The sequence below is a fragment of the Geospiza fortis genome, unplaced genomic scaffold, assembly GCF_000277835.1.
Source record: "Geospiza fortis unplaced genomic scaffold, GeoFor_1.0 scaffold55, whole genome shotgun sequence".
NCBI lineage: Eukaryota > Metazoa > Chordata > Aves > Passeriformes > Thraupidae > Geospiza > Geospiza fortis.
The window spans coordinates 5,521,868-5,533,575 of record NW_005054308.1 but is presented as its reverse complement, the minus strand read 5'-3'; the positions used below and the strand labels follow the sequence as shown (position 1 = coordinate 5,533,575).

General features: G+C 46.8%; 1 protein-coding gene across 2 annotated transcripts; it reads left to right on the top strand.

The window, feature by feature from the left end:
* Nucleotides 1–3,135: 3,135 nt before the first annotated feature.
* LOC102044383 (leukotriene C4 synthase-like) lies at nucleotides 3,136–9,289 on the top strand. Of its 2 annotated transcripts, XM_031066841.1 has the most exons (7): nucleotides 3,136–3,474; nucleotides 5,018–5,132; nucleotides 5,878–6,046; nucleotides 6,851–6,950; nucleotides 7,940–8,010; nucleotides 8,252–8,333; nucleotides 8,790–9,289. In XM_031066841.1, the coding sequence occupies exons 3-7, from the start codon at nucleotides 5,989–5,991 to the stop codon at nucleotides 8,914–8,916; spliced, it is 438 nt and encodes a 145-aa protein (XP_030922701.1). In that variant the 5' UTR covers nucleotides 3,136–3,474; nucleotides 5,018–5,132; nucleotides 5,878–5,988; the 3' UTR covers nucleotides 8,917–9,289. The 2 variants fall into 2 exon arrangements, with proteins under 2 accessions (XP_030922701.1, XP_005418779.1); XM_005418722.2 differs by lacking the exon at nucleotides 5,018–5,132.
* Nucleotides 9,290–11,708: the final 2,419 nt, after the last annotated feature.

Below are 11,708 nucleotides of genomic sequence, written 5' to 3'. Positions count from 1 at the left end.
AATATACATAATAAAAAACCTACCTGCATAAGTCTGGTTAAGAAACCCTGTGATAAGGATGAAGAAGATCACTGGTATGATAAATGATAAATTCTGAAGTTGTTGATCATTTGAGGACTTTAGGAGTGATTTTAACAAATTTTCACAGGAGTAAAAGAAGTGTTCTGCAGATAGTAGCTGACTGTGTTAATCTATTGTAAATATTGAACCTTTGGAAATTATAGGTGGAGATTTTTCTGTTTGCTTTAGTAATAACTTAAACACTGGTCCCTGATAAGTGCTGTACCAACAGACTGGATTCGTTTTGGATCTCAGCAAGTGCTGAACAAAAGCACTGAATTGTGATGTAAAACAGCAAATACCAACATTTACAGCAGGGCTTTCAAATAGCACAGCCCAGGCTCCTGTGTGCTGTGCTGAACCTGCTTTGCCTCCCCAGGCCCTGGATAAAGGCTGCTCCAATCCTGCAGCCTGGGAGGCAGGGAATGGATGCTGTCCATGGCTATGCAGACTGAAGCTGGCATAGCCAGGAGGCATCACGCACTGACTTGGCACTGAGAATTCTCCTAACAGGCCACCATCAGGACATGTCAAGTTAGGCAGCATCCCAGTCCTGTGCAGTATGGAGCAGATAGGTGGATGTGGCAGAAAGGCCACAAGAAATGATGGCCAGTAATTAAAAACCCGCCTCTCCCACGCTCCCATCTTGCTCCCATGAGTTGCTGCTGTCTCCCTGGTCTTGAGCCAGAAGGAGATGTGGAGGCTGGCTCTGTTTAATTTCTGCTTTGGAGATGGGAGAAGAAACAGAGCCTGTTTGTGTTCCTCTGTGCTCAGTGCTATGTGACCCAGGCAGCCTCTTCACTCTGCTTCCGGTGCATTTGCAGCCGGCCAGCTGCAGCAGGGTGTGTGCGCCCCTCACTGGGGGTGTCTCACCCCCTACCTGGGCTCCATTCCCTGCCCAGAACATCACTTGGGGCATCTTCTGGGGTCATGAGGGTGAAATGAGTTCAAAGAACACTCCAAACAATGGTCTGCTCTCATCCACAGAGTTTGCTTTTGATTCATTCTGAAGATATATTTCAAAAATTTTTGACACTGCTGACATCAGTGGAGCTCTACGGAAACATCTGTCATTTTCCTGCCCTCGGTGCCTTCTGCTCTTGCACAAGTTTGTCCATGGGCCTCTGTGTTCAGCAGACACTCTGTAGTCTCACCCTGTCTGGCTGGGCTGTGCCCCAGGGTTATGGGCAGGATGACATAGGGCAGGACACTCAGCAGGACTCAGGTTTGGGCACAGTCCTGCAGCACTAAGCAAGGAGAGAAGAGCATCTCCAGTGAGGACCTATGGCAGACCTCCCCCCAAACCATCTCCTTTCCCTCAACCCCGTGTGGGACAGAACTTTGGTGTGAAAAGTCACCATAAGGCAGAGGAACCAGTGCCTTCCTGATTGCCCCATCCCTGAAGATATGACTTTGCACAGCAACACCTCCCCACTTCAGCTTAATTCCCTGACTTTCCCTGTTTCTTACAAGCCAAGGGTCTCTTCTTTGCAGAAGACCTATTAGGAATTCCAGCCTTTCCCCTGGAAAATGTCTCCTTAGAGCTGTCCTCACTCTGCCCCTCTCCAATGCCTTGCCTAGCTTTATCTCATAACCAGCTAGGGCCAGCCAGCATCTGGGTGTGCTGGTCTAAACAAGATAAAAATGCTGAACAGCTCTATTTCTTCACCTCTGTAATTTAGGAAAAGCAAAGCTGCACTTCATGACCACTCTTCAGCCTTTGATGTATTCTGATGTACCCTGTATACTTGCAATTTTTTCCCCACATCATTATAGGATAATACTAAGTGTATGTTAACATTAGAGCTTCCAAAGATGTTTGAAAGGCTTGTTTGTCCCTCTGTAAAAGGAAATCCTCCCCCTCCCTGACATATGCACTTATCACTCCAGAGATTTATTCTTCAAGCCAGCCACTTTCTGGCATTGTTCCTTTTTGTTTATTAGCTATTCCTGACTTTCTGGTGAACAGGAGGTAGGAAAATTGGCAAAACACACGGAAAAGGCTTTCCTTGTGTGACAATAACAAAAGACAAGGCAGGGCAAGAGAGACATTTAATTAATACTTTTAACAGTTGTTGATCATAAATGAAGGTGTATAATTTATTTGCATGTACCAGTGCCTTCAGATCATGAATTAAGGGGAGAGTTTTGGCATTGCTTTTATACTGATGTGCCCTCCAGTCAGACTTAATGTGCATATGGATAAAGCTCACTAAAGTCCATTAGAAGAAAGCTTTAAAAAAATTCTCCAAACTATCCCTAAATAAATGAGTATAAATATTCATTTGTGTGGTTTTCCAAAGACTCAGCTTTCCATCTTGCTTTCTAGAAAATTACTTTTTATGTTTTCCCTGTTTGATCTCTAAAGTGAAGCCCTTCACCTTTACTGAGATGAGAAGTGCTGTCAATAGGTGCTTGGCCGTGGTCCTGCTCCATGCAGAAGCATTCAAGCAGCCCAGAGATTGGTTTGGCCCCTAGAGATCTTGCTATAACTAAATATTTGTGAACATTTATGTGACTCTTTGATCTTCCATAGATATATAAATGCCAGGAATAGGGTCTGAAATTGGTCCGGCTGAACAGGCTAAGGCACATCTCCAATATACACTGAGTTTGTACTCCAAGAGATGAGTTTTATATAATGCCAATCTGGATGTTGCTGGCAAAACTAACCACCTGCTCTTTTACTTTGTGAAAGGAGGACCCTCTGGATAGATGCTCATTTTAGGAAGACATTGGTAATTCTTGTCATGCAAAGTTCTTATGGTTTTTTCAAAATGCAGAACCCAGAACACATTTCAATGTGCTCAAGAGATCTGATCCAGCTTATGCCTTGCTCTGAGTCCTGTTGGGAATCACAGAGCAGAAATTGTCTGCAGCTGTCCCCACATCCTGGGGACACGTGGCCAGTTTTGCCTCCATAACGGGTAAAAGACTGAATTCTTTTTTCTCTTGCTGTATTTTTAGCATGTCCTTCCTTACACAGATGGAAAATGCAAGAATTCCAGGAAAATCTCAACACATGTCAGTCTGAGTTTCAGAGAAGCCTCCATGGGAATGGGAGGTCAGGAGGGTGCGTCGCCAGCCCCACCACCCCACCCTGAGCAGTTGTACTTGAACAGACTGAGTTGCTCGGGGCTGAGCTCTCTTTCTTTCTCTCGAACTAGAAAAATTCTTTCTTTGTGAGAAAAAATTCTTTTGCATGAACTCTCCCCTCTTTTTTCTTTGTGGTTGTTACAAAGACAGTAACTGTTCTCACAAGCAGTCCCACAGTCATGGGTTTGGATGTACATAGTGGCTGCAAAAGGATTCAGAAGGAAAGGAAGCACAAGTACGACCTGCATTAGAAAATATTTCCATATTTGTGCAATAGGATTGGAAGAACAAGTCACCTCCATGCTTCAAAGCTGAAAGGTAAGTTGCTCATCTGCAAAATGCTCTCCCTTCCACTGACAGAAAGCCTTGAGCCGTTGTACACTCCTGAAATTTCCAGGGGATGTTACTGCATGTAACAGTGCTGGATTCAGCACTGCTGGCTTCTCCTTGCCCCGCTGCCCCGGGCAAGTAATAGGTGCTGTAAGCCCTATGGATGCTTAAAAACTCCTCCAAGGCATTGTGTTGATCATTTTTGTTCCGAAGATTATTTTTAATCCCTATTGGTGTTGCAGTCCAGCTAAGAGTGCATCCCTACAGTGAAAATTAGGAGGCAGAAAGGATTATTGGCTGCAGGAAGAGGTGGCAAAAGCAACCATGGGCACAGAGAAATACCTGCAGTGCTGACTCAGTGGGAGGTGTGAGGACTTTGGTCTGTGCCCTCTGACTGGGGCCACATCCGCTCAGCATACCCTGGAGTGCAGAGCCAGGGAGTGGGAGAGGGGTGCAGCATTTCAGTAGCTCCTGCTCAGCAAATCCACTCTGAGGTGCACCTGGGGCTGCAGGACTTGTCTTTGCCTAGAAGGGAACTCGGCTGTGTCACCTTGGAGGATGAGGTATCACAATATGCTGTGGTCCATGGGTGCAGAGGCTGTCACCCATGACAAGTCTGTCACCCAGGGGCATTTGGTGCTGGGACTGGGGTACTTGTGCCTGTTCCTTGTAAGCACTGAGGGAGAATGGAAAATAAAGTGAGTTCTGATGGTGACAAACAGGGACAAAAAAAGGTTGTGCACTTCAGAAGTTTAAAAACAGCTTGAAAAATTATGCTTATGGAGGAGGGAGGAGGAGGGGGGAGACATCTGTGCTTGTTTATTCATTCATATTTCTGTTGGCCTTTATTATATTTAGATCATGCTAGATGATGACAGAAAATGATGCTAGAAGTATTTTGTGTTTAGTGATGATCTGGAGAGCGGGAATGCTCTGTGGCAGCCAGTGCAGCTTGTCGTGGCCCAGATTCCATTGCACACATTTGACACTGTTGATACAGCTCACAGTGCACTGTCATCTGATGGAGGTGTTAGCTCAAATCCTTCCTGCTCGGTTGTTTTCTTTATTTTCTGTCACTAGCAGGCTGTTATCAGACAGGAGCAAAGGGAAATCAAACATCATTAAGCACTGCAAGACCTCTGCCCTTCTTGAGGTGACACAGTGGAGTTCTTAATTTCTTTGACAACTAAATAGACACAATGTTCCTCATATTTCTAAACAGTCACTGCAATGAAAAAGGTTCAATTCTGAAATAAAGGAATTAGTCTTAGAGCTGAGGTTTGAAAAACAATGGGGTGTGTATTTGATATTTGGGAAAGCTGGGACATTTTTATAGCCATTTTGGGTGCCTTTATAGCTTATAGAGAGGCAGAAAACCAGAACCAGCATATTGCTTCTTAGAAAGCCTATCAAAGACATCAGGTGTACTATGTAATTTCTGTAAACTGCTTTAATATAACTTTCTATAACAGTGGTGTTCAACGATCACTTTGTCTTAACCTGCTTTCCTTTTACCCTGGTCTGATGGGAGAATTCACTGGATGAAGAGAAAGGAAGGAAACAAAGCTGGTGGTCCCAGCAGCTTCTGTCTGTGCCAGCTGTTGTGCTGTTAGATGGGAACTAGACAAATGGGTCTCATCTGACTGGTGAAAATGTAATTTTCTTTTTGCTATGTCCTGATGAATTCTGCAGGTTTTTCCCCACAAAGAGCTCACTCTGGTGTTTATGGTGAGAATTGATTGCACTGAGGTTATCAGAAGCCTTAAATGCACATCTCCCTTTCTGGGATGAGGGCTGCCTCTGAAACCCCCTTGGTGTCTGACAATCATTCTGCAGGACCCATCCCCAGATAAAATACCAGTGTGCAGGACAGCTCTAGAGACCTTTTATACTTTATCACATCCTCTCTTACCCTCTCAGAGTGTTTTTCATGGAGGGTCTCAGTGTTGTGGCCATAAGTCATTCTCTGTGCCCAACACAGGCTAACCAGAGCCTAGGTAGGATTATGTACACAGGGATATGTACCTTGGAATGCTGCCTGTGCTCTGGTGTTACACAACAGCCCAAGCAGAGCTTTGGTTTCTCCTGCAATATCAGCAGAGGGGATGTGCCCTGGCCTAAAGAAGATGCCCTGGGGGGAGTGGATTAGTGGGCTGTAGACTTTTGTCCATCCATTCAGCTCCAGTTCCCTTATCTCTCACATTTGTCAACCTACTGGCTTTTCCACTTCCTCTTAACGCTGTTCCTGGAAAAGGGTGGGGCAGGAAAGGAAATACTCCATTAAACCTGTCTCCACTGATTTCCATTTCCATAGCACGTATGATAACGGGCGGGTGCCAGGCTGCTCTGAGTGTCAATACCACAGACTAAATCTTTGCTTTGTTCAATTAGAACAAACCTAGGCTAGATACCATTGCAAACTGCCACATCAGCAAGGACTGAACCTGGCCAGAGGAACTTCTGACCAAGAAATAAGATTTTCTAGGTTCTGGAGAAGTCAGTATGTTGGATCAGATTCATTGGCTGGCTGCCGTGACAGTCCTGGGAGTCCTGGAGCAAGGTAGGGACCATTGGATATGTGTGCTCAAGTACTAGCTGGATCAACCTACTGTAACTCCACTGATTTTCTTTTGCTTTCATATTTAATGTCTCCTGTTGCACTAGCACCTCACTGCTTTTCAGGCAGGGAACTAATATCTTGTTTGGGTTCTGGAGAGCATTCAACCAAATGAGTGCAGGAGAAGCCCTTTCTCTGAACTGACCTACCCCCTCCATTCAGAATTTTTTTGGTAGATCTTTCCCTCTGCAAACATGTAGAATTTCCTTCTTTGGGCTTACAGCAGCTCCTGAAGTGCATGTAGATGTGAGCATACAAAGAGCTCTGCTGCATGAAAAGGTGGAAGTATGGGCTGTGGTGGGCCACATGGAACATCTCCCAGCCACAGGTCCACATTGCATGCCAATTTAATTCAGTATCTGGTTGGCTTTTCTGTGGCATCAGTTCCATCCCTACACAGATATCAGAATTTAGAAGAGGAAAAAAATTAAAATAATAAAAAAGCCTTGAAATTGTCGGTAATAAAGTGCATCTGACCAGTGTAATAATTTTACCATCTGCTGATTATACAAGAAAGCAGATAACACTAGTAGTACACGACTTGCTTCATTATAGCTCTGGGTCATTCCTTTTCCTTATCTAAAAGGTACCTGAGATTTTATTCTAACTTTCTCTGCTGTGTGGAGGTGTGGGGCTAGGAGGAGACTGCAGATCTTTTTCCCCAGCCTCTGGCCATCTCCTGACTCCACCATGCCCAGCCATAGGACTGACCACTGCTCACTGCTACTTTTCTCTCTTTTACTGCAGCCTACTTCTTCCTCCAGGTGATCTATGCTAGGAGGTTGTTTGGCATTTCACCTCCAAAGATCTCAGGCCCTCCTGAATTTGAAAGGATCTTTCGAGCACAGTAAGAAACTCCTCTTACTTGATGTTTGTCAGATCTCACGTAATGGCACTGCCTTTCCCCTGCTTTGCTATTCTTTTCCTGGAACTGTAATTAAGCAATTACCTCCCTCGAGGTTAACCAATGTGTTGAAGAGTCAACATCAGAATTGGGTTGGCTCTTGAGTCCTAAACCAGCCACTGCTGATAGAAACCACACAGGAATCTCTGCTGTACAGTGAAGGACTCCTAAAGACATAACCCTTGGTGCCTGAGACTTAGATTGGTTTTATCCAAACCTCAGGCAGCTTTAGCCCTGCTCTGAATCTCACTCACTGGGAAGGACAAGTTCCCAGAGAGATCTCAGCCAGTGCTGGGATGAGGATAACCCAGCATCTCTGCTGTGACTTCTGTGCTAGGGCTGCAGTGGGGAGGGAGGAGCTTTCATATTGTTGTAGCTGACCACTGGAAAAAAAGCAACTGAGTAGCTTGAGCTGGATCCCCTCAGCCATCCCCTTCTTTGCTCCTTCACGAGCCTAGACTCACTTTCATCCAGCATCTTTTGGTGCTACTGTGCCTTTGGGAGGATAGGGCATGGCATACAAACAATCCCAAGAGTTATGTGCTCCCTTCAACTCCTGCACAAAGCCCAGGCTGCTCTGGCCTTGTGTACTTGAGAGACAGACCTTCCCTACAGCCTGGAGCTTTGGGGCATGGACAGCAGGGTTTGAGCTGCAGCACTTGGGAAGCAGCAGTGGGAGTGGTTCATGGAGCCTTTCTGTGCACAGTCTGACCTGGGAATCTTTTACTTAATTTCTTGTAACCTGGAGACCCTGTTCTTTCCATTGTTTAATTTCTGTGAATAAATCTGGGATGGGAACTGGAGTCTGGAGGCTTTTTATGACATTAGTTCTAAAAAGCAAAAGCCTCCAGTGTCTGGAAACTGCTAGGGGAAGCAAAAGAGGAAGACCTTCCTTCCTTTCCCTAGTTTATGACCTTTCTCTTTCCTGCCAGGGTGAACTCCTCTGAGTATTTTCCCATCTTCCTGGCACTTCTGTGGCAGGCTGGACTCTTCTTCCATCAAGGTGAGAATATCCCGTTATCCCATTTTCTGGTTTGTCACTGGGTCTGTTCCCCTGCGTGCTGCCTCAGTCCTCAGGTCCTGCTCAACTTCTGAACAACAAATTAAGCAATAATTTTGTCTCTGATGGGAGGGTAGAGCCAGACAACACAGAGTCTCTATTCCTTCACTATGGGCTACCTCCTTGGTTCCAAGTAGTTCTGAAGAGCCTTTGGAGATGTCACTATGATCTCTCCTAAACACAGGTCTGGCTGCAGCCTTGGGTCTGCTCTATCTCTACGCCCGCTACTGCTACTTTATGGGATACAAGGCATCATCCTCAGAAAGGTAAACACACTCACACACACTCTTGCATGCTCTTACACAGAGTTACGCCTTCTTGCACACTCTTACACACTCCCACAGTTACATACACACACACACACACACACTCACACATAGCAGCCCTCAGGGGACTACACAGTAACCCTTGGGGGTTGTTTTTGGAAACATAATGTGCTTTGGGAAAGCTCAAGATTCTTGGGTGCTCTGGGGCTCCAGCATGACTCAGCCATGTCTCCAAGGCATGATGTGAACATGGACACAGGGTTGGGGCAGCAACATAGATACTGGGCAAGGCTGGGGCTGCCCCAAGCCCTTTTGGGTGTGGAGGAACCAGGGCAAGGGACCCCACGCAGGGGGCAGGGGACAGCCAGGGACTGCCTTTTCACCCACCTCTGCAGGGAGGAAGGGGCTGTTCCCAGGTGGGAAGCTCAGTGTCAGCAGCTGCCTCTCTCCCACCAGACTCGCCCCGATATACTTCAGCGCTGGAGTTCTCTGGATTCTCATTGCAGTGTCAGCCCTGGGCATCCTGCATTTCTTCCTCTCTCACTATGTGGGGCTGAACGTCCTCCAGTTTCTCACAGCATGACCCACTCCTCTGTGCTTCACCACTGTAGCCACATTTCTCCTCACAGAGAAAAGCAAGGCACGACTTCTCAAGAATATTTCTGGGTTTCACATTCTCTGACCCTCAGAGAAAGGAAAAACAATTCTTATCTCATTTGCTGTGCCTGTGTTTGTGCAAAAGTAGAATGCAATATGGAGACTGTTTACCCAAAGTGATGGTGTTTGTTTCCTTGGCCTATCAGGGCCAATGTCTGTGTGTGTGTGTCGAGACTGTCAGCTGACAGTCACAAGATGCTGCAATTGTGTGCAGTTGAGCGCTTGGCTGGATTCAGTTTAGATGTAATGTAACATAGTGTAATATAGTATAATAAAGTAATTAATTAGCCTTCTGATAAGATGGAGTCCTCCTCATCATTCCTCCCTTCATTGGGGCTTTCTCTGCGAATACTATACACCACTGTCCTCATCTTCGAGTCCTGCTCCCTCCGGCCTGCCTTAACAGACTGGCTGCAACTCTACAGCCCTCAATGAGAAATCCACCCTCACCCGAGCTTTTAACATCTCCTTCCTCACTGTTCAGCACTGGCAGGAGCTGCTGAGCTGTTTAGGAGATATTTTTCCCCCATGGCACTTGGTGTGCCAAGTGCTCCACATCTGGTGGCTCCATCGTGTCTGATGCAGAAACAACCCCAAACGAGGGCATATAAAAGCAAACTCTTCTCAGTCTGAGTTTCCCAGTGAGTTGCCAAAGGGAAGTGCCATGTGTTCGCCATTATCCAGTGGCTCTGCCCTCAGCCCAGGCACAGAACACGGATTCATGCCAGTTTTCCAAGGTCCACACCTAAGAAAGGCATTTGTTTGGAACCAGATGAGGGCTGAGACATAACAAAAGAGGTGAAGGATAAACTGGAGTAGCCACCAACATGTTGTGCAAAAGTCTGTTGGTGCCCTCATGCTGGTTGTCAGCCACTGCTGTAAATCAGACTGAGCAAACTCACCACCACTGCTGCGTGTGCCACTTTGAACTTGGCCCAGTGACAACAGGCACAAATAAAAGGTCACTGAACTTGCTGTGCTGGGTGTCTCTTTGTGGGTCTGCAGCTACCAGAGAACAGAAACATGAGTGAGTGCAAGGTGGCTGCCTTTGTTTCCCTGACATGCAATCCAACAAAGCCTGCCATGTCTGTGTGCCCTGGGAGGAGAGCTCTGAGGAGGGAGAAGCTGATCTTTGGAGATGTTGAGCTCATGGATTGGGTACTGAGCCACTCAGCACCAAAAAGAAAAGTGGTTTACCCAATGCTCAGGTCCCTCCTGCATCAGGAGGGGTTGGATTTTCATGAGTCCAGTATGCACAATACTGATCCTTTTGGCCACTGGTGCCTTCATGTCAGTGCCACAGGAAATGCCAGCAGTGCTCCGTGTGTCATCATGGAGGAATTCACAGCAAACCCAGAGAGTGAAAATAATTGCATGAGCATGATGCCAGTCCAACCACATTGTAAAGCCCACTGCTCTCCCCTCCTTTTCCCAGCAGAAGGCATATCTGGACTGTAAGAACAAAAGGCAGGGGCTTTTTGGAGGAAATGATTAATTTTTCACATTGTTTCTTTTCCTTCCATGCATTTTAAATTGGCTTCTCCAGCAAAGCATCCAGTTGATTTCCCTTTCAGGCTCTCCTCCCTTCGAGTCATGCTGCTGCATTGAAACTGGCAAATGCTGCAGGGTAAGGCTTAAAGCCAAACAAAAATAACTGTACAACACTTGTCTCTGCAAAGTTTTCAGCACAGCAGGGCCCCATCATCACCAAAATCCTCAGGTGTCACAGCAAGATAAACAATAACTTTTTCTCCTGGCATCTTTGGTGACACATTTCAGAAAAGTCTGAGCACAGTTTAACCCTGGCTGTGCCTTAGCATGGTCAGGGAGGAATAGATTTCACAGTGAGATTTCACTTAGCCTTTGCATTAACAGGTCCTACCATCTCCTGAAGATGTTCCCCAGTCCTCACCTTTTTACCAATATAACCAGTCACCTCCCAGAGAGTTAATGCAGAAGGATCAGCCCCAGCTGCTGGTGTAGGTCCTGACTCAACATCAAAACTCTGCTTTCTGGGGTTAGTCCAAGTGGGTGCTCCTTGGTTCTGTAGACACAATCTCTGTCTTTTATCCTACATCCAGGTTTCTAAACCCGCTGTATCAACCTGCGCTGCCCACCTCAGCCCCGCCTGTGTCCTCTGTGTGTGTGACAGGGCCGCAGGATGACTCAGAGGAGGGAAATTAATGATTCAGCAGTGAGATTGTAGCCGGCTTCTCCCCTTGGATGCACAGAAGACCATTAAAATCCTGGCACGGTGCAGTCTGGCTCTGGCCTTGGTGGCTGCCAGGCCTGTCACCAGTTCTGCCACAGAAAATCTGACAGGCACATCATCAGTCCTTCAAACCACTGTCAGAGGGGCCATTTCAGGTGCCCCGAGCAGAAGGGAAGCTGCTCCCCTCCACCAGGCTCCTGTCATTGTTCTGCTGCTTCATCAGTCAAAGAAAACCACTTTACACCGATCGATGGTTCAAACAGTCAATGATTTTGGGATTTACTCAATTCGCGATGCTGCTGCCCAGCACGTTGCGCTGGTGCTGTATGGCACCACTGTGCCCGCCTGATCCTGCTGCAGAAGTGCTGAGGGCCCGCTGGGCTGGCACAGGGTGTGCTGGGGGGCTGCAGCTCCACCCCGGGTCACCGTCCATCCCTCAGGTGTGAAACCCACCCCGTGAGCGCCAGTTTAAAGGTGATCCAGCCGCCAGCGGCATTGCTGAGCTC

Bases quoted from the DNA above. Each gene is read 5' to 3' on its own strand.
- LOC102044383 (XM_005418722.2), top strand. From the start codon at position 5,989: ATGTTGGATCAGATTCATTGGCTGGCTGCCGTGACAGTCCTGGGAGTC. The intron at 6,951-7,939 runs GTAAGAAACTCC...CTTTCCTGCCAG, and splicing joins GAAAGGATCTTTCGAGCACA to GGTGAACTCCTCTGAGTATT. The intron at 8,011-8,251 runs GTGAGAATATCC...TCCTAAACACAG, and splicing joins TGGACTCTTCTTCCATCAAG to GTCTGGCTGCAGCCTTGGGT.